At 40.7% G+C, this 23,369-nt stretch overlaps 1 protein-coding gene across 3 annotated transcripts in view; it reads right to left on the bottom strand.

The window, feature by feature from the left end:
• Window positions 1-23,369, bottom strand: part of LOC126187728 (mothers against decapentaplegic homolog 4) — a 146,142-nt gene that overhangs the window by 93,210 nt on the left and 29,563 nt on the right. For 2 of the 3 annotated variants that reach the window (XM_049928975.1, XM_049928974.1), the window contains exon 6: window positions 3,163-3,300. The exons of the other annotated variant lie outside the window; for it this stretch is intronic. In XM_049928975.1, coding sequence (XP_049784932.1) covers window positions 3,163-3,300 — 138 coding nt within the window. The remainder of the gene's footprint in view (window positions 1-3,162; window positions 3,301-23,369) is intronic. 3 annotated transcript variants of the gene reach the window in all.

Below are 23,369 nucleotides of genomic sequence, written 5' to 3'. Positions count from 1 at the left end.
ACTGCCAGATCAGACTGGACAATGAGAGACCTGCTTAGTGATTTCGCATAGAATCATAATTTTCTCAGGTTCTCAGCAACATCACTGGCTATGGTATGACTGTAGTAGTTGTATGCTTTGCGCATTGATCTCGTTACAGACACACCAATTTGTACATTTGCATATTCTTTATTGAACCAAGAGTTCAACAGTTTCTGTTTCTGCAGCAATTTCCAAATTCTGTTAGTAAGTCATGGTTAGTGTTTTTCATCCTTAATAAACTTACTTGACACATACTTCTCCCTCTCTCCATGGTGTGATTTACCATCTGTTTAAACTTTGCCCCTAAGCATCATACTGGAACTAAATGGTGTCAATTCATTTTCTAATTGGGATGCTAACAACTGCTTACCTGCTTTTTCTAGCAAAGATACTCTTGTAGCCTTCTTGATGATGCTAACAATTGCATACCTCCTCTTTCTAGCAAAAATACTCTCATAGCCTTCTTGATGATTCGAACAACTGTTTACCTGCTCTTTCTAACAACAATAATCTCCTAGGCTTCTTAATGGATTTATTAATTTTAGTAGCATCGCTGCAATGACAACATGTCCACTAATCCCTGTCTCTAAACTGACACCGTCAATAAGGTCAATTGCACTGTCATACTAGTTGGTCATGACAGTTTTAAGGAAAATATGTTCAAAAGTACTTCACAAGACTGCCTGTCCGCACCATCTGCAATGAATCCAGAAATGTTCCAGTCTATACTCGGTAGGTTAAATGTGACTTTAAATAATATTGCATAATTTTAATATTTCCACATTACTGATCACAAGTTTTCTTTGAACGATTCTATAACTGTCATGGTGGAAACGGGTAGCTGGTAAAAATATCCAATACTTAACTTGAGTTCACCTAGGTCTGTTACAGTGTCCAGATAACTTCACGGTCAAGACTCAGTTTTGACCATGATAGGCACAATATTTTTGTCAACTGCAATGAACCATCCCCTTCTACGGCATCTAACTTGTCTTTTTGATGTACATTTCGTGCCTTGCAAATTATTTCAGAGCCTTCTGCTTCAGGTTTCAGCCAGCTTTCAGTTTCGAGAATACCTTGGGCATGACAACTTTCCCAAAGGGCAGTAAATTCAGTAATTTTGTTATGAATACTTCAACAATTTACCTTTAAACTTCTGATAGTCTAAGTGTCTTTACTTTGTCTGATTCCACTCTCTGTGTACTGACTGGTGTGCATTCATCAGAGGACTCCAAACTAATGCCTAGCTTAAAAAGCTCTCATGTGCACTCTACAAGTACTCTGCTAAATGAGGAGCTGCTTCCTTTGTGTAGTGCACCCCGACCTATCAAGGGGTTTCCTCCAATTCTCCACACCATAACACAGGTAAGAAATCTGCAGCCAAGACCATCACAGAACCATGGAGCCTTTGGTTGAGACCCTCCACTTGGCTCCATACCAAAGGACCCGATCAATACTGGGTACGACATCACAAATGCATTTAGAAAAACAGCTTGGAATCAGAATGTACAACATACATAGACACAGACTATACGCAACTGCTTAAATACAGGGTGTCCAGGTTGAACATGTAATAATATAAAAAGTAATAACTTGATACGTAATTGAGATAACTCAAAATGTTTTCTGTGTTTGTTTGTGACAGTTGGTACTACTTGTGCATGCGTGTAATAGCTTTGTTCACGTAAATGCTTATCAGAGCCATGTGGACTCCACAGCAGAAGGTGTTTTGTGTGCTTTCTCTAATGGAGCTGAAGTATATTACACTGATACAATGTTGCTTTCAATGTGAGTGTGGACTGCACATCATGCCATTTTATGGACACTGTGAGGGATTTCTTGAATCACGAATGTCCCGATCACTGTATTGGGACTGACAGTCCATCGTTTGCTCGGCTTGCTAGAAGCCCAGACATTACGTCACTTAAATTTTTTTTTTTTTTCTGTGGGGGGTTTATGAAGAACCAGGCACCACCTCATGATCCACCAGAACTGCATCACCGCATTCATACAGCCATCGCAAATTTTACACCTGCAATGCTGCAAACAATCGGAGAGAAGTGGAATACAGATTAGATGTCTGTCATGCCACTAATAGTGTGTACATAAAGTTGCATTATGTGTGTAAAAAAACTTTTCAGATACCATACTTGTGGAAACATACCATCAATAAATACCTCAATTATTTCTCAAGTTATTAAATTTTATATAATAATATGTTTAGCTTGCACATCCTGTATAATCTTATGGAAAATAAAAACACTAAAAATACACTTTTGAATTCCTGTGAGGAACTGGTTGGAAGTGTGTATGATTTCTGCCATTGCCTTAATGATTCAATATATTCGTTCATATTAACACAATTTAATTTTATAACTATATTATCATAACATATTCAATAAATTTACTGAGTAAGCTGTACGCCCAAAATTAACCGCTGATGAGTAGCAGTGACATGCAAATATGACACCATGACAGCTGCTAACAAATTTTGGCAAACACCATCTCGAAATATGTCAAGTTAGTACAACCAGACTCACTATAATATCACAGAAGATCACAAACAGGCTTGTGGGTGCAAGCGTGTGCGTAACTGCCCACTCCCCACTCTCCCAACCCAAACAAACACACACACACACCTGAGGGAGGACTCAAACCTCCGGCAGGAGGGGCTGCAGAGAGACAGAGCGAGAGAGAGAGAGAGAGAGAGAGAGAGAGAGAGAGAGAAGTGATGGGGTAGTAAATAAATAAATTGATTAGTAGCTCTGTTTTTGGCCTGGAGAAGTAACAACTCAAACTGACTCTGAATAAGTGGTTTACCAACATGTCACTAAGAAAATGAAGAGAACTTCTTTTGAGACATTGTGTCAATACTATAATGTGTAGAGCTGAACAAAATTTTAGCTTACTAATTATAATTTAGTTTAATCACAAACAGTAACTGAGTGTAATTAAGTTTATTCTTCCAAGCGTAAAATGAAAGTATAAGAGTGGTTTCACTATACCTCACAAATTTGAAATACAGGGCATTCTAGTGGATTATCAATGACATATGTGTCAACTATATCAGTTACAGTATAATGCACAGCATCTATGACATCAAGCACAACAAACAGTCATTCAATGTGTCATCACCCTTACAATGAGAAAGTCGTGTGGGGACCCATGTTGAACGAGGACAAGAGTCTGGTGAAGGCTCCAACTCTGATGTTCGTCCATGTGTCCCATAGAGGGGTACATCAGTTGGTGGACACGGAGGGTTTGGGTACTTGCTACAAACTTGAAAACAAAAGACAAGAAAGAAACAAAAATAAAAAATCAAAACAAAAGTAAGCATAAATAATATTGCAAAAAATGATATGAGTATTCTCTTTTATGAAATTACAGCTTTATGAAAATCAAATTCAGGTAAACAGAAATACTACAGTGATAATCAATTGAAATAACTGTAAAAAGTGTGAACAAAACTATTTTCAAACATCTCTACAAAGCAGCAAACAGAATACAATTATCTTTAACTTCATATTGTGCAAACAAATAATTATAAACTTTGTAAGCAAGTAAAACATGCAAAACTACCATTTAAATTATGAGACAGAACAGTTTGCCAGTATTTATCTCCAAGAGGCAAAATGTACAGTACCACTGTTACATGCATATAAAAGCAAAAGTGACACATTACCTAGCTTTCAGCACTAATAGTTTCTTTCTCAGGGAAGAGACAATAAAATGATGTGGGAGGTTAGAATGGAAGAGCAAGTCGCTTGGAAACTGGAATAAGAAAGATCAGCATATGGTATGAATGAGGGTAAACAAAGATGGAGGGGGATGGGTCAGAGAGAGAAAGTGCTAGTTCACCTCCTGAAAATGCAATGAGGTGATAAAATTCATGGGATAGATATATGCACACATACACATGGTGGTAGTATTTTGTACATAGGCTATAAAAGGGCAATGCACTGGTAGAGCTGTGATCTGTACTCAGTTGATTCATGTGAAAAGGTTTCCACTGTGATTATGGTTGTACTTTAAATGTGGAATGGCAATTGGAGCTAGACTCATGATTTCACAAATCGTTAGAGAATTCAATATTCCAAGTCCACAGTGCTAAGAGTGTGTCAAGAATACAATATTTCCAATGTTACCTCTCACCATGCACAATGCAGCAGCCAACTGCCTTCGCTTAATGACCAAGAGCAAGCAGCGTTTATGTAGAGTTGTCAATGCTAACAGACAACTAACATAGCATGAAATAACTGCAGAAATCTATGTGGGATATGATGAACATATAAGTTAGGACAGTGCATTTTGGCATTAATGGGCTACGACAGTAGAAAATTGATGCAAGTGCCTTTGGTAACAGCACAATGCTGCCTGCAGTGCCTCTCATGGGCTTGTGACCATATTGGTTGACCCTAGAGAACTGGCCTGGTCACATGAGTCCCAATTCCAGAAGGTAAGAGCTGATGGAGGGTTTGAGTGTGGCACAAACCCCATGAAGCCACTGATCCCAGTTGTCAATAAGGCACTGTACAGGCTGGTGGTGTTTCCACAATGGTGTGGGTTGTGTTTATATGGAATGAACTGGGACCTCTGGTCCAACTGAAGTGATCATTGACTGGGAAAGATTATGTCCGGCTACTTGTAGACCACTTGCAGCCATTCAAGGACCTCATGTTCCCTGACAACAACGGAATTTTTATGGATGGCAATGCGACGTTGTCACCAGAACACAATTGTTCGTTGCTGATTTGAGGAACATTCTGTACACTTTGAGCAAATGGTTTGGCCACCAAGACTGCATGACATGGGACTTAATTGTGAGGTCAGGTTGTGCACAAAATCCTGCAATGGCAACACTTTTGCAATTACGAATGGATATAGAGGTGGCATCGCTCAATATTTCTGCAGGGGACTTCCAATGACTTGTTGAGTCCATTCCACATTGAGTCACTGCAGAGATAAGTTCCTTTTACATGAATGACTTTCTTGCGTCGGTCAACTACTTGTAGTGAGTTAGTCTGCTGCCCTGCCTGTAACATATTATTCCTATACTGAGTCTCACTTGTCCACACTGACAGTTGTTCATATGTCAGCGTTAAAATTGTGTTTGTCGTGACAGATGCCTGCTCTGCAGTTTGGAATCCGAACAGAGAAAGCAACATTATGAGAGGCAATTATTCTTACGAAAAGTTGAAGTATTGTAACAGGAACAAAGAATTAGCAACGAAAATAGTGTTTTCTAATGATCAAAGCAACACATGCTGAATGTTCTGGACAAATATGGTAAATTTTCGACATGGTTGACAGCTTAAATAATTGGTGAAATGTCACCCTCCCCTCACTTATATTACAAAACAGCTTAATTTATTTTAGAAGGCAGTGAATAATGCCTTTTTATTTTATGCTCTGTGCCTGGTTTTCTTTCTAAGAACCAAATAACATAGAAAATTATTTTTCTTGTTCAACAGAGTTGACTGTTCCAGTGTTGAAACAATTTTCATTTAAAATTTTGATCTGTTTACATTCTTATTTATGCATAGTGTACGTATTTGCTTTGTTCAGGTTCAATGAAACCTAAATACCTTTTTACTTTCAGGTATTTGGTCTCTTTTGTGAGAGAACACTGTAGGAAAAATATCTTTGCAGCATGCCACACAACAAAGCAAAACCTAAACTAAACATTAGGAGCACACAAAAGCACAAAATCCATTATACTGTGAGTGTGCATGATGAGAATTGGTTAGCTTCTGACATCAGCAGACAATGCTACAATCCCTGTTCACGTGCATGCGCAGTTTTCAGTATTCATGTGATTATAGATTATGACAAAGTCAATTTATCATTGACATCACTGATTTACCAGCGATGGGGTTAGCAGGTGCGGGTTGCGCACCCAACACATACAATCAATTTTGGCCAAAAAGTCATCATGTAAAATACGATACATAAGGTAGAGGTGTAGCATGATGGTACAGCTGAAGAACAATTTTCAAGTAAACGGTCCTAATCTATTCATATAATACAATAAAATAGAATAAGAACTGTAGCAAAAGCAAATATGCGAAGATTGAAACCAGCACAAGACTGTGTATTCAAATATCTGCAACCAGTATCTATTTCAATATGTGATAAAAAATAAAAATAAAATAAACAGTAACTGACAAGACCAGATATACAGTATGAATGTAGGCCTACAGTTGTAAGAGATGTAGCCACAGAGCAAAATCTGACACATACATAGAAGTGCTGTCACAGTGTAGTCCCTACACACTCAACCACACAGCACTCCACACCTCTCCCCCCCCCCCCCCCCCCTCATACACTGCTATCCCTTCCCCTTCCCTGCCCCTCTAGACTGCTGCTTCCATTCCACGTGACAGTCGCATTCTTGTACAAACTGCTGAAAATGGTGATCATGTGTGCATGAGACGTGCTCGCTTGTGTGAATGAATGGTGAGTGCTTCTCTTTCTTTTACTGCTGATGGCTGTGGCCAAAAGTTAATGTGTAAGTGTTACTTAATTGAGACTGTTTGCAACTTAATGTGTCATTTCATGGTAAGTAGCGATTTAGCTTTTCCTCACATAATTTGTACTGTATTGTCAGCTGTAAATAACCTTTGTCCTTCAACAAATTTTAGTTGCATTATCTCTGGCAACACAACCACTACCCCCTGAATTTCAGTATATGTCTATGTTTATAAATATTGTGTGTAATATATTCTAAAAATTACAGCAGCACTATCTTGTTTCGAAAAATCTATTCCTATTAGTTGCAGTGTAGATACCAATGTGATTAGTTCAATAATTCCACTCCTTTTCAGTTTGTTGACCTAATAGTTAAAAAAAAGTGTTTGTAATAAAGATTATAATTGCAATGCAAATAAAGCTCATCTGAAATTAACTGCTGTGGCATAATATAGTGTTTAGTGCAAATTATAATTGTCATATAGTATTCTATTTAGATTCTCTCTTCCACAGCAGTTAATACTGCAGTAAATCACCACTATTTTCAAGTGTGTTATTACATACAACCTCAACAAAAGAAGAAAAAAAAAGACATATTTGAATTTGTAAAGATAGCTCCAGGTAAGCAGTAAATTTTATCCCATGTTTTTTTCTCATTATAGCCCAAATCACTTTCTTGGGCACTGTAGCTTCAGTTCTTAAAAGTAACTTCTTATCCTCATAACGTAAATCATCATGAAATTACAATAGAATCATTGAGTTAATTTCATATTATTTGTTTAGTGTTTAGAAAAAACATGCCAAGTCTTGATGTGGCCTGACTGTGATTGTTGTTCTTGGGAATGAGATGAGTCAGTTGCAGTTTGTAAGCAGCTGGGGATTCCCATGTCAAGCAATTGGAAGCTGCTGTGAATGGGTGTGCTACCAAGACACGCTTATAATAAATATAAAAAACACTTCAAATACTATCTTTTCCTGTGGATACTGCCTCCTACGCATGTAACACAGGACATACCACAGGAAAATTTCATTTCAACAATAACATAATGAAGAGTGTGAAATCAGCACTGTTTAGTGAAGTAACGCAAAATCTGTGAATTTTAGTGAGATAACAAGTTACTGGTAGTTATTAAAGAAATAATGTGGAAAATAGCAGTTTCCACTACTCGAAGGTAACAAACATTGTACATCTCTGGATGTCCGTGACATCTGATAGCTATTTAACATTGAAATCAGGTACTAACTTTTCCATCATCACTGACTGTGGTAAATAGTCTAATTTAAAATAACAGTTCACTCCCCATGTTAAGAAGTGAGACTGAGGGCACTTTGCTTCCAGTCGCTGCCAACATGAGTGATTAAAGAGTTTTGTGCACAATAGATGGCGGTATATATGGTTGGACTCTGTGCTTCATAAGCACTAATGTTTATTTTTGTAACAAAACTACCATTAGTGAATGTAATTTAAATTTCTATCAGACAAAAAATTTCAGCATTCGTCATATAAGTCAAAGCACAACAAACTCTCTATCTGTTAGAAAGTAAACTTATCTTGTAATGTGTACAGTAGAGTCCCGTTAATCCGAACTAATTGGGATCAGACCGATTTGTTTGGATTAGCTGGAATTATGGTTACGAGTTTCTAGAATGAAGTATACCAAGCAGAGAAGTAGATACACCATGGTAACAAATGGGAACAAGTGTGGGAACAATGGCTCTCTCTCACTCCCTGCCATTGTTGTTGTGAATTGTGGAGACCTTTGTAGTGTCTGAGGTCAGTGCACTGCCAGTCGGCTCACAAAGTGCTTGGTTACGTTAGTTATCAATCATTGGCATGCGTAACAGTTTATCGTATTCATTCAGGTGTAGTGGTGTATGTATTTTCATCATGAGTAAATGGAAACATACAACGTTAACTCTCAAAGAAAAGCTGAATGCTTTGAATCGGATAGACAATGGTGAGAATGCATCTTAACTGGCAACGGAACTGGGTGTTGGCAAAGCAACCATTTGTGATTGGAGGAAGAACCTAGTGAAGCTGTGCAATGTCTTCGGGGAAAAACACTTGAAATTTGGCAGACTTTGAAACAGTCCCAGTACGATACAGTGGATGAAGCTCTTTTCCTTTGGTTTACTCAGGAAAGAGAAAGGGGAACTCCTTTGAGTGGAGCACTGGTTCAGGAGAAGGCTGTTTACCTAAACAAGTTATTGAATGGTGATCAGTCTTTTAGTGCGAGTACGGGTTGGCTGGGCAGATTCAAAGAACATCGTGGAATCCATCAGCTAACAATTACTGGAGAGGAACTTTCTTCTGACTGTAATGCAGTGAAGGAATTCTTAGGTGAGTTTATAAAAATGATAAGAGAGGGAAAGTATTCTCCCCAACAAATTTATAAAGCTGACAAGACTGGCCTTAATTTTAGGGCATTGCCAATAAAAAGCCTGGTATCAAAAGCAGAAGACCATGCTCCTGGTTTTAAAATGTGCAACGATTGTGTGACTTTATTAGTGTGCAGTAATGCTGCTGGTATTCACAAGCTGCCTTTAATGCTGATCGGCAAACTGCTAGGCCCAGAGCTTTTAAAAACTGCAACATGAAGTCCCTGCCCGTATATTATTGCAACCAGAAAAAAGCATGGATGGATGGATGGATGGATGGTAAGCTGTTCAAAGAATGGCTTCATGGCCAGGAAAATCATTTGTCTCCCCATACAATCCTTTTGATTGATAATGTGTCATCTCACCCCCAGCACTGAGTAATTATGTGACAGAGAAATTGTGACGAAGTTTTTGCCACCAAGTGTTACACCACTTCTACAGCTGATGGACCAGAGCGTACTGCAAATATTAAAACTGATTTACAGAAAACAACTTTTAAGAATGCTGATCCAAGATGATAGCATTCCTTTAGTGGACAAAATAAGAAAGACCAATGTGAAGCATGTTGTTTATTGGGCTACTGAGGCAGGGCAGAATATTTCAGAAAAGACTGAGAAAATCATGGAGAAAAGTGTGGACTCTCTTGAATTTCAGAAAAACCTAGTTGAAAATGAAGAGAAAAATCTACTACAAATGATACAGACAATCCCTGGATGTGAAGAAGCTAGTGAAGGTGATGTAGACGAGTGGATGGCAGCAGATGGGGCGTGTGTGGAGAACCTTACTGACACTGATTTAGTTGCTGCTGTGACTCAAGACCAGGAAGAAGTGGACAGCTGTGAAGGAAGTGATAATGAGCCTGAAAGTGACAAAGGAGAGCTGTGCCACACAGTGATGCAGCAGAAGCCCTTGACCTTGTGCTACATTATTTGGAGCAACAGCCCACTGCTAAACCTGCTGATTTGATGTTTATGAGATGATGGCGCAGCTATGCCTCATGTAACAGACTCTTCATTATGCCAAAAAACAATGACAGTTTTTTCATCTAAAAAGTAGGGACAAAACGTCCGCTGTATTTTAGTAAGTTTGACAACTTTTCTTTCATTGATATGCATTGTTTAAACCTAATGTTTTCTTGCCAATTTTTCTAATACATGTTTACTGTACTGTGTAAATTAAAATATGTACAGCAGTTTACTGCACAGTTTTCCATACTTAGACTAACATTTTTCATGTTCGGATTAACCAAACATTCGGATTACCGGGGTTTGAATTAGTGGGGCTCTGCTGTACTATGTTATGAAAAGTGATTTAATATCAACATAATTGTTCAATTCAGACACCAATACATACAACTTTTTGTTGTTCATCTCACCATACATTTTTTGGTCATGTAGCTGTTTCACCCCAATGTTCAAAGTTTGCAGCAGTGCAGCACTATCAATGTTTTCTCTAAAATTATCATGAAATCTCAAGTTAGAACACATTCTGTCTCTATTCATTGCATCCTAAACTCGGTGAAGTACAAATGTGCTGAAGTAATTTGTAACTGTGAAAATGCTGAAGCCTACAGTGACTGCTGATGACAAGGTGTGGGAATTTGAAACTGAAGGGTTTTACACTCCTGATAAGTCAGTAGTTTCTTTTTTCTTTTTTTTTTTTAAAGCAAAGACACCATTTTGAAACACAAGCAAAAGGAAACGTGTACATGCAACAAAATGAACAGTCCAGTTTGCAAATAAAGTGGTAGTCTTCAATTAGTAGCAGCTTTGAAATTGCAAAAAAGAAGAAAAGTAACTGTAGTTATCGGGCCCATTTCACTCCACAAACTGGAAAACAAAGATTTTCAGCAACAGAAGAATGATTTCATTGAAGGTAGGCTGCATTTTGTTAACAGGTAAAATACAGTCTGACAATCTCCCTAATAAAAGTTAAAACTTAACATTTAATAAATTGTGCTCTAGTAGAGTACCAAATTAATTTAAAAAGCCAGGTACGTAACAGAATAAAAGATCCTTATTAGGTGCTGGTAACACAAAATGTGTAAAAGCTATGATACAACAACAATGAAAAAAATGATGTAATGGAGCAGCTAGCAGGTAAATATGTTATTATATTAGCCAATGAGCCCACCAACAGAATTGGTTCGTTTCTCTGCTGTGCAGTTGATAACTGCTGAAATGTCATATGAGAAGAAAGTTTTTGTTGCACTTATAAAACTTCTGGAAGCAGCAAACTCAATGCACTGTGCTTGTATAATTTTAGGGATCTTCTCAAATACGATATACAGTACAATAACGTGAAAGCTGCAATGAATGACACTGCCTGACACATGAACAAATTTGTTGACTGTTAGAAAACAATAATAGGTGATCACATTTAAACCACGTTAAATGCTGGGTATATTTAATGAATGTGATTGCAAACATTTTTTTCACAGGAATTTAATAAGCCATTTTAACATTCTGGAACCCATGGTTCTCCACAACCACTGGCAGAATATTTTGAAGACATGATTGAATTCTTCCACAGTGATGATATGTGAGAGCTGTCTAGTGCAGGTACAGAGTGTGGCAATTCCCTGTTGGGTGATGCAGTGAACTGGATTCTTGTGAAGACTACATTTGTTAAAGAATATGTCAGTGAATTCATTACTATGACTGCCTTGTTAAAGGATTCAAAATGTTCCACTTTGCACAAAGTTAAAACGGCTTGAAGAATGTTTGAGTACTGTGGGCAAAGGAATTTTTGGTGATTAAACCAATATGAATAAAGAGAGAGAGAGAGAGAGAGAGAGAGAGAGAGAGAGAGAGAGAGAGAAAGGGGGAAGTATTTCAGACAGAAGTTAAGAAGGGATTGAAGCATACTACATTGCATATTCAGATGAGGTTGTCAACTCTCTTGGCCACAGATCCAAACAAACCAGTCTTCAAAGCCTTAGATTCATGTTTTAACCCAAAGACAATAGGCTTGAAACCCATTAATGTAGACCTTGCAAGGATCTTGCAGACTGTACCTGGAATGACTGGTCTCAATAGTGCAGATACTCTAAAAGTGTGTAAATTTCTTCAGATGTTCGCTGAAAAGCATGTGTCCATACCATGCCAATTACATGTTGACATGACAAATGTCTCAAAGTTGGTAATCAGTAGTTTTCGATGCTGGGTATTTGGATTCAGTGTTCCAGTGTACAAAATGTGAGGCTATTTTCTAACTTGGTTCAAATGGCTCTGAGCACTATGGGACTCAACTGCTGAGGTCATTAGTCCCCTAGAACTTAGAACTAGTTAAACCTAACTAACCTAAGGACATCACACACATCCATGCCCAAGGCAGGATTCGAACCTGCGACCGTAGCGGTCTCGCGGTTCCAGACTGCAGCGCCTAGAACCGCACGGCCACTTCGGCCAGCTATTTTCTAACTGCAGTGAAGTGTTGACAGGTGGGTGGCACAGTCTCTCAGAAGCCTAGAAATTATGACAATGCTGCCATCTGAAAAACTGTCCACAGTATTTGGCTGAAAAACATACTGCTTTGGAATAGCTTTTTTTCTTTAATTATGAAGTGTAATATAAATGTTTTCCCTTTCTCTTCAAGTTAGCATAATGTAAATAAACATGATGTGTATGGTGTAATAAATACATTGTAAATGATAGGTATAGTTTCATTTTCAACACAGAATTGGAAAGTGGTTAAACAGATTGAAAGTAAGTAATTGAAAAGAGAAACAAGTTGACAGTAAATAACGCTGAAATTAAAAAAAGAAACCCTGAAATGGAGGAGGCAGGGACCAGGGAGAATTCAGAGAACTACACACATTGTTCTACCAACAAATTTGAGGTGCTGATCCCACTGAAATTGAGCCAGTGAGGCACCTTCACCTGTTGGGAAGTCTAGTGTCCTACGTCAATGGAAAGTAGATGCAGTTGGTAGGAGTTTGTTAATTGTTGGCAGTTAGAATTTAAAGTGAATAATGGTACCCATTAGAGAAATTGCATCAAATGATAAGCAGAATCACCTTGTGCAGTGGTGCATATACCTGAAGAGGCTATTATGGTGACAGTTGAGAGAATATGGTGCAATCAGCTGCAGATTGTCATACAAATTGGAAACACTGATACCTGCCAACTGGGCTTCCAAGGTAATATTTGAATCATTCTAGCAACTGGCAGTGAATGTGAAGAACACCAGTCATGTTCACAGGATGATAATGAAGCTCATAATCTGCAGAACTTTCCCCAGAACAGATTTTGTTTCCTGATTTTAACTGATGTGGAAGGCCTGAACCACAGACTTTGAAGGTTTTGGGACAGCCTAGGCTGTGATTTCCTAGACAAGCACTCTATATCTGAAAACTGGAGGATGCCCTTTAATGGATCAGGAGTGCACCACACATCAGTAGCTATTACCCAGAAAACTAACTGTGTGTGGGGTGTGCAGGGCCACAAATGTATATTAGTTTAGGTAGCTCTCCAAATAATGATAGCTGTAGGAGATCCAATGTATTAAATCCAAAGAAGTGCAGCTTAGAGAAGAGAAATTAAAATACTAGTGATCAACTGCCAAAGCATTTGAAACAAAGTTCCAAAATGTGTAGCACTCCTAAAAAGCAGTGATCGTCATATAATCCTACATACAGAATGTTGGCTAAAATTTGACATTAACTGCAGTTTTTAAGTTTAAACTATGTCTATAGTGAAAGGATAGGCTAATGGGAAATGGAGGTACGACTTTCATCAAAGTATATGCAATACTCAAATCTACCAGAACAGACAGTGTAGCTGCAGGCGAGACTGTTGGAGCAAGACTCAGTATCCAGTGTGGGGATAAACTTGTAACTGGGTCCTTCTATCGAACACCAGACTCACACCCAGATGTAACTGAGAACTTTTCAGTGAACATTAGCTCACTAATTCATATCTTTTCCACCCATACTACCATCATTGGAGGAGATTTTAATCGTTCAGCTATCATCTGGGAAAATTAGTTTTATAAATTGTGGATGTGAACAGACATCTTGTGAAGCAACACTAAACACATTCTCCGAAAAGTACTCTGGACAAATAGTTCAGAAGCTCCCTCATGATGGAAATATATTACACACAGTGGAAACAAGAAACCTGGACTCTTTGAGGATCTCTATATTGAGACTTGTGTCAGTGACTGTGAGGCAGTTGCAGCAGCAAAGTTTACTAAAGTACAAAGGACAATCAAAACAAGTAGAGAGATTTCTATGTTCATTAAAATAAGTAAACACACAGTTATGTAATCCCTCAAGCAGGAACCCTTAAAAGAGTTAGCTCTGGGCATCATTATATACAGGAACTATGGCTCAAATGTACAAGAGTGACTGACATATCTACCAGAACATTTGTGACTGGTGGGACCCTCCAACACAAGCTGTTCACCTTGAGTGCCCACATGTGGGCAGGAAGGCACCTGCAGGCACAGGTGGGCATGGTGAGCAAACAACTGACATGTGGGCAGTCAAACAGCCAAGCTTTAGTATAGATGTTCGTACAGCCCTAAGGGGGTGTGTGAGGGCAGGAGAGTGGGCAACTGGCTCAAGCACAACAGGCAAAATACATGCAACAGCACTGCTCCACAAGTATCCAGTCATCTTAATAAAATTTCAAAGTAGTGCAAAGATTGGCAATTTGGTTTAACCGTTCAGAAACATAAAATTCTGCAGTCACAAGATGCAGCAACAAACTCAATGAGTCACAACTGAAATCAAGCAATGCATACAAATATCTCAGGGCAACAATTTGTGGGACTAATAACTGGAATGATCAAATAGTCTCAGACTTTTGGAAAATATATAAAGGAGATTGCTTACAAAACTCTCAGGCAGCCAGTCCTAAAATATTGCCCAAGTGCGAAGGACACATACCGAACAGGGCTACAACAGGAAATGAACATATATGATGAAGGCCAGCAGAAAAGGTGACAGCTTTGTATGACCCACAGAAGGGCACCATGGAAAAGTTGAAAAACCTGAATTCACAGAGGCTTGAAGATAAAACTATGAAGTTTAACAATGGAAAATCCAGGGTGGAATGTAACAATATTGTGAAAAGAAAGTTACCACTCACCATATAGAAGAGATGCTGAGTCACAGATAGTCACAACAAAAAGACTGTCACAAATTAGCTTTCGGCCAGTAAGGTCTCCATCAGAATTAGACGGCAAACACACATACATACACACTCACGCAAACGCAACTAACACACACATGACTGCAGTCATAAGCAACTGAGGTAACACTGCAAGCAACGGCACCGGTGCATGATGGGAGTGGCAACTGGGTGGGAGTAAGGAAGTAAGGAGGAGGCTGGGGTGGGGAGGGGGAGGGATAGTAGGGTAGGTGTGGCAGACAGATGTGTTGTTGGGGAGCACAAACGGATGAGGTGGAAAGAGGGTAGGGCAGCTATGTGTAGTTGGGAGGTTAGATGAAGGGAGGGATGAGGTGGAGAGAGGGTGGGGGATAGTGGGAAAGGAGAGAAGTAAAATGACAGCATGTGATGGAGGAATGAGGGCTGTGTAGTGCTGGAATAGGAACAGCGGAGGGGCTGGATGGGAGAGGACAATGACTAAAGAAGGCTGAGGTCAGGAGGATTATGGGAACGTAGGATATATTGCAGGGAAAGTTCCCAAGTGTGCAATTCAGAAAAGCTGGTGTTGGTGGAAAGGATCCATATGGCACAGGCTGTGAAGCAGTCATTGAAATAAAGGATGTCATGTCTGCCAGTGTACTCAGTAGCAGGGTGTACACTTTTTTCTTGGCCACAGTTTGTCGGTGGCCATTCATGCGGACAGACAGCTAGTTGGTTGTCATGTCCAAATAGAATGCAGCACAGTGGTTGCAGCCTAGCTTGTAGATTACATGACTGGTTTCAGAGGTAGCACTGGCTTTGATAGGATAGGTTATGTTTGTGACTGGACTGGAGTAGATGGTGGTGGGAGGATGTATAGGACAGGTCTTACATCTAGGTCTATTACAGGAGTATGAGCCCTGAGGTAAATGGCTGGGAGCAGGGGTTGTGTAGGCATGAAAAGTATATTGTGTAGGTTCGGTGGACAGTGGAATACCACTGTGGGAGGGGAGGGAAGGATAGTGGGCAGGACATTTCTCATTTCAGGGCACGTCGAGAGGTAGTCGAAACCCTGGCGGAGAATATGATTCAGTTCCTCCAATCCTGGGTAGTACCAAGTTATGAGGGGAATGCTCCTCTGTGGTCAGACGGTGGGACTTTGTGAGGTGGTGGGAGCCTGGAAAGATAAGGCACAGGAGATTTGTTTTTGTACAAGGTTGGGAGGATAATTATCACGTATTTATGCTAAATCACTGCTGGAAATTATGTTGCACTGTTGCATGTGGGTCTGCTTCAGACTAATGTGCTCATTATGTGAATTATTTCTACCATCTCGAGTAAACTGTGCCTCATCAGTAAATAAAATGTATTTGCGTAACCGCCAATTAGTATTTAACCAATTGCACAACTCCAAGTGAAGCACAGGATCTCCTGGATATAAATGATGCACTTTTGTTAATGGTAAGGATATAGATTATTGTACCTCAGTGTACGCCACACCTTAGATTATGAAATGCTAATCACTGAGAGATACGTCATGTACTGGCACCTAGGCTATGTTGAACAGCATCCATAATATCCTCATCACCGTCTTCACGTATTGAGCACTTGCACCGATTAAGAACGCTAGGTGGAGAACCTGTCTCCCATAACATTTGAAATACTCCACTAATGGCTGGTGCATTTGGAGTTGGATAACATACGTGATATTTGTTAACTGCAGCCATAACATTACCATCACATTTACCAGAAATAAACACCACATCGGTGTATTCCTCTGTCGTAAATTTGAAAGGCTTCTCTATTTCATAAATAATCTACAAAGGAGTGGAGCCTACTGCAGAGTCTACCAATACTTTCTGTGGTCTTAGTATCTTTTGTCCTCTCCACAAGGAATGTGTTCTTTCTGTGCTGTACGAAAGTACCTACTTATGCTATGGAGCAGTGAAAGTTATGGCTGAGAGGGCCAGGTCACTTCTTCTACCCCTCATCTTTACTGTGTTACCAAGTGCCAATGAGAAGCCTTTGACCAATTCCAGCTTGTTCCACGACTCTACACTTGGCCATGCATGGCGTTCAGGTGGCATTGTAAGCAGCAATGGCTAACAAACAAACACCTACCATTAACAGGATTCTTGTGGCAATACTGTACATCATTCATGCTGCTACAGGTATGGCATGTTGCTATCTGCTATCCAGCATTCGTTTGTGTGTGCACAACATGGAAGTGTATGTTTGCAAAGAGAACACTGATTTTCACTGAGCAGTATTTTTTTGTTTGAAAATTATGATGAGCGAGTTTCAAGACGCAGAGAGCAAAACAAAGACTGTTATATACCAGGTATACAAATTCCTTTGTGATCTTAAAGACAATGCCAGAAGAGATGAAATTGTATTTCCACTGCAACAACAAGGGCATGTGGTGTTTCACTACGAACTGCACACAGCATATTTTCTGAAGCATGGGCAACGGAAACCTATGGTCAAAAAATGAAATTTCGATCTCCGAGAAAAGATATTAGTGGAAGAATAACTGTCACTGGATTGTAGTTTTATCCACAAGATGTTCATTGCACTGTATTAGAATTTTATGACTGGCAAGTATCTTACAAGGCAAAGGGTCACAGATGTGTTAAATGACAAGATTGCTTCAATGGGGGACACCATTCAAGTGGAAGAATTTTGATATCGCTAGAATTTAGGTACAGAAAATGCAATGATGGAAGACACATTCTGATGGAAGAGATCTGATACTGCAACAGCCAGGACTACTTTTCTGAAAAAACATGCACAACATCTGAAAAGAAAATCATCATTGCCCTATTATTTATCTCAATGAGACCTAGCTAAGTCAAAGTCATGCCAGGAAGGAGATCTGGCAGGATTTGAAAGTCAATGATGGGTTGAAAGTATCGACTGGCAGAGGAAACAAGACTTATTGTCTGTCATCCAGCATCATTTGAATACGGCTTTATCATAAGAGCAAAGCTAATATTTACATCCTGCAAATCCATTGATTATAATGAAGAAATGAGCAGTTTTGTATTTAAACATTAATCCTAATTCAAGTACAAAGAAGGAAGAAATTACACAGTCGCTAAAAGAGTGGAGTATTTCTATTTCAGCCACAATACAAAAGCAGATATGTTGAGGAAGTCAGGCACCACAAGCACCTTTATAATCAATAGGAATTTGACAGCTTAGCAGCAAAAATGGGCCATGAAGTTGTGAGACTGTTGCCCTACCACTGCTAATACAACCCCATAGAAAATTTGTGGGCTCTAGTGAAGGGAAAGGTTACATCCAGAAATTGGACATTCAAAATGAAAGATGTGCAGCATGTCCTTGAGGAAGCGACTGATGATGTCACAGCTGTGAACACTGTTCCCTCTCTCTGCTCCCTTTCCTGTCATCTTACCTCTGACCCCGTCACCTCTCCCCACAAAAAAATAAAAAAAAGTCAACAAGAGGCAGAACAACCACCTGGTGCACACTGCCTGTGGTGACATTTGTCAATGTTACTTTTGGGGAGGAGGCAACACGTGTTTTCTGCCTGGTATCTAGGTTACACCTAATTCGCAAAATGAAGGAATGCTTAAATGTTTACATAATCGTAACAGAAATTTAACATATGAACAGTAATACTGTAGCTGGCTTAATATAACTTCTACAACATACGAGAATACCTTAATATGAGGGGACGGCTGTTGCACAACAGTATTTTCTACGCACTTTCTTGACATACAGCTTCACAGCCATAATAAATAGTTTAAAATAAGTCACTGCCTGCTTCTGATTCAAAAATCATTATTTCAATGTGCTGTCTGCCAGTTTTGGTTATCAATGTGCTGCCTGCCAATTTTGGCTATCATACCACTTTCAAGGGAGCGCCATGTAATGTACTGAGCATACATGTGCCAGGAAGCACTGCCAGATCACACAGTTTGCTGGGTTCAGTTCAACATGTGCAGGACAAGAGTTATCGACATGGGATGATACAGGTGTGTGGCAAGGACAAAGCGTATAGAAAAGATACAAGTGATGGCATCTACGCTTGCCCCTCCAGCCGTCACTTTTGCTGCTCCCTAATATAGCTGTAATTACTGTTGTCTTTGTACCTTGTGCACAGAAGCAATATTGTTTTTCTGCTACAGAGGTTGATCAGTTTCTGCTTGGAATTTGCTGAAACAGGAGAGTAATGCTAATAGTAACTCAAATACTTGAGGAAACAGAACATCCTCCAACTCTTCCATTACAATTTAATGACATCAATCCACTAGCAAGTTTAGATTAAGGTTATTATCTAAATTAATGTTTTTATCTGTCCAAGTACACAATATAAGCGAAGATCTTATGGAGTATACGGTAGTATATTTTATAATGGATTTAATTTAATAAATGACAGAATCGCGTGAGGGTTTATCTAATTTTCTACTGGATGGCAATTATAATTATAGATAATGGTTGGGTTTGTACAACTTTTTTTAGGGCAGGTTAATTTACACTTTAGGCAGCCAAGTTATATGACCCTGACTTAAATAATAACACTAAGATGAAGCATAAAATGTTAATAGCTAATCTATCATCTTTGTAGCTTAGTTGACATGTAAGATATAAATTACTGCTTTGGGTGCTACACTCTCCAAATGCACACAATGCTAGCTTGTTAGTGTCATTTCATGTGGCCTGTGGATATTAAGCTGATGGTGTCCATTGTGGAGGACTGATGAAGATCTTCATCCTCTGGCCTACCATGGAAGTACCCCCTTGGGAAGGTTCATTGGGGTAAGGGGTGGTATGCATGTCTGTCTTTTTTCCTCCTCCGGTTTTAACACATTTAGCCTTACATATTCTTTCTTTCTTGCCCACCATGGGTACCGTTCTGTCCCACTTTTCAGATTCAACAGTTCCACTGCAAGGTCACTTCTTTTACCTGTACACTTACCCTGTTATCACAGGAGAGCCTGAGAGGTATCAACACTTAAGTAACTTCCATACAAAGTGTTTTAATATGCCAGCACCAAAACAACATTTACATTTTTCTGTTTTATTTTCAAATTCCTTACTTCTACACATATTATAAAAATGTGTATTTGTGTGTGTAGGTGCGTGAAGGAAGGTGTGTGTGTGTGTGTGTGTGTGTGTGTGTGTGTGTGTTTTTTCCCCGTCTCCTTCTTAACCACTGAGCTGATTTCAACCAAACTTGGTACATATATCCCTTACAGTCAGGCAACCATCACTGTGGCAGTAAAAACCATCTGTCTATCACAGTTCAGAAGATATGACATCATAAACACCAAGATGCATGAAAAAATGCTGCAGTGTGCATGAAGTTGTAATCTATTTATTCTTTACTACTGACACACTCCTACTGTCATCTTCAAGAAATCCGTGACACCTGGCAGTACTTTTCACAGATTTCAACTGTGAAGTGCAAATAGCTGTAGGTAAAGACAATAGCTGTGTATAGAGCAACGAAGAGACATTGCCAGAGAGATGTTTACAAAATCGATTTGTAGACACATGATGCAGCTGCTATTATGCATTTGTACATTACGCATATTTCTCTGTATGACAGCCTCATAATTTCTATGGTGTTTTTGTGAATACAGGGAAATAAATTTTTTTCTACCTTAAGCTACAAACAGAGTTCGTTTTTTGATTTTGTTTCTAATAGAAAATTGGCAAAATGAATATCCAGCAATGTAGGGTTTGTCAGCTGGTGTGTGTGTGTGTGTGTGTGTGTGTGTGTGTGTGTGTGTGTTGTATCCAGCAATGTAGGGTTTGTCAGCTGTGTGTGTGTGTGTGTGTGTGTGTGTGTGTGTGTGTTGTGGGGTTTAGAGCTTTGTAGTTCCAAAAGGAGTGAGGATACAGACAAAAACGTGTTTTTCCCAAGTCATTAGCATACAGGCTGTCCTACATGACAGGTGTGTTATGTTGGAGCAAGATCAATCTACCTTTGTGGCCTGCTTTGCAGGGCAGCCAACACATCATGGTCAGGGGTAAAGGTTGGTTGGTTGGTTTGGGGGATTAAAGGGACCAGACTGCTATTGTCATCGGTCCCTTGTTCCAAAATGGCAAAAACCCACACAGAATAAAAAGGAACAATGACAAAGATGACAGACGAGAGAGGACAAGAGGACGGAGACAGAGTCCAGACAAAAGGAAGTAAAAATCACACAAAGTGTGACAGTGGTTGGCCAACCACAGAGACAAAAAAAGGAAAAGCCAACCACCGAGAAACACATTAAAAACTCAGTCTAAAACTGTAGGCTAAATGCCAGACTCAACACAAAAAAGGACAAACACTTAAATTAAGTGATAAAAGCCCCCTGCCCGAATAAAACACAAAACTAAGCCTGACATGGCAGTGTCATCTGTTAAAAGGGCAGGGAGCATATTAGGCAGCGCAAATGTCTGCCTGACCACAGCTAAAAGGGGACAGGCCAACAAAATGTGGGCCACTGTCAAAGCTGCCCCACAGCGACATAAAAGGAGGGTCTTCCTGACACAGAAAATAACTGTGCGTCAGCCGGGTGTGGCCAATGCGGAGCCGACAAAGGACAACTGAGTCCCTGCGAGTGGCTCGCATGGATGACCGCCACACAGTCGTCGTCTCATTGATAGCATGGAGTTTATTGGAAGTGGTCAGATTGCGCCATTCAGCGTCCCATAGTGCAAAAACTTCGTGGCGTAAGAAGGCTTGCAAATCAGTCTCTGGGATGCCAATGTCCCGAGATGGTTTACTGGTGGCCTCTTTTGCCAGGCGGTCAACATTTTCATTGCCAGGTATCCCAACATGGCCTGGGGTCACACGAAGACTACAGAGCGGCCACAACGGGCAAGAGCATGGAGGGAGTCCTGGACAGCCATCACCAGACGAGAGCGAGGGAAACACTGGTCGATAGTTCGTAAACTGCTCAGGGAGTTGCTACAGATAACGAAGGACTCACCTGAGCAGGACCGGATATATTCTAGGTCACGAAAGATGGCGACCAGCTCAGAAGTGAAAACGCTGCAGCCAGCCAGCAAGGATCGTTGTTCGTAATGGTCCCCTAGAGTTAGAGCATAACCGACACGACCAGCAACCATCGAACCATCAGTGTAAAACATGCCAGAGCCCTGATACGTGGCTAGGATAGAATAAAAGTGGTGGCGGAAGGCTTCCAGAGGGACAGAGTCCTTCGGGCCCTGTGCCAATTCGAGCCGAATGCAAGGGCGAGGCACACACCACGGGGGTGTACGCAGAGGGGCCCGGAAAGGAGGTGGAAGAGGGAAAACCCCAAGCCCGGAGAGAAGCTCTCTGATGCGGACAGTGATCGTACAACCCAACCGGGGCCGACGTTCTGGGAGATGGACGACTGACTGCGGGAACAGGAGACGATAATTAGGATGCTCGGGCAAGCTACAAACATGCGCAGCATAAGCGGCCAGTAAGAGTTGGCGCCGTATCTGCAGTGGAGGGACACCTGCCTCCACAAGTAAGCTGTTTACAGGGCTGGTCCGGAAAGCACCAGTGGCAAGGCATATCCCGCTGTGAAGGATTGGGTCCAGCACCCGCAATGCTGAAGGGGATGCTGAACCATAAGCCAGGCTCCCATAATCCGGACGGGACTGGATTAACGCCTGGTAGAGCCATAAGAGGGTAGATCGGTCGGCGCCCCAGCTGATGTCAAGCATCGCAGAGCATTTAGATGCCGCCAACACATCTGTTTAAGCTGCCGAATATGAGGCAGCCAAGTCAACCGGGCATCAAAAACCACACCCAAAAACCTATGTGACTCCACCACAGCAAGAAGTCCGCCATCAAGATAAAGCCGCGGCTCTGGGTGAACAGTGCGTCGCCGGCAGAAATGCATAACGCAGGTCTTGGCAGCCGAAAACTGGAAGCCATGCGCTACAGCCCAAGACTGCGCCTTGCGGATAGCGCCCTGCAGCTGACGTTCAGCAGCGGCAATGCCAATGGAGCTATAGTAGAGGCAGAAGTCGTCAGCATACAAGGAAGTGGAGACAGACGTTCCCACCACCGCAGCAAGCCCATTAATTGCAATTAAAAACAGGCAGACACTTAAGACTGATCCCTGTGGTACCCCGTTCTCCTGAACTTGGGAGGAACTATTGGAGGGCAGGACTTGCATGCGGAAGGTACGATGCGACAGAAAATTGCATATGAAAATCGGCAGCGGACCCTGAAGACCCCAATCATGAAGTGTAGAGAGGATGTGATGGCGCTATTTCGTATCGTACGCCTTCCGCATGTCGAAAAAGACGGCAACTAGGTGCTGACGGTGGGCAAAGGCCGTACGGATGGCGGACTCCAGGCTCAACAGATTGTCGCCGGCAGAGCGGCCTTTACGGAACCCACCCTGAGACAGAGCCAGGAGGCCCCGAGACTCGAGTACCCAA

The sequence above is a fragment of the Schistocerca cancellata genome, chromosome 5 (genome assembly GCF_023864275.1).
Source record: "Schistocerca cancellata isolate TAMUIC-IGC-003103 chromosome 5, iqSchCanc2.1, whole genome shotgun sequence".
Classification (NCBI taxonomy): domain Eukaryota; kingdom Metazoa; phylum Arthropoda; class Insecta; order Orthoptera; family Acrididae; genus Schistocerca; species Schistocerca cancellata.
The sequence above is the reverse complement of the archived record's forward strand: the minus strand, read 5'-3'. Positions and strand labels throughout refer to the sequence as shown.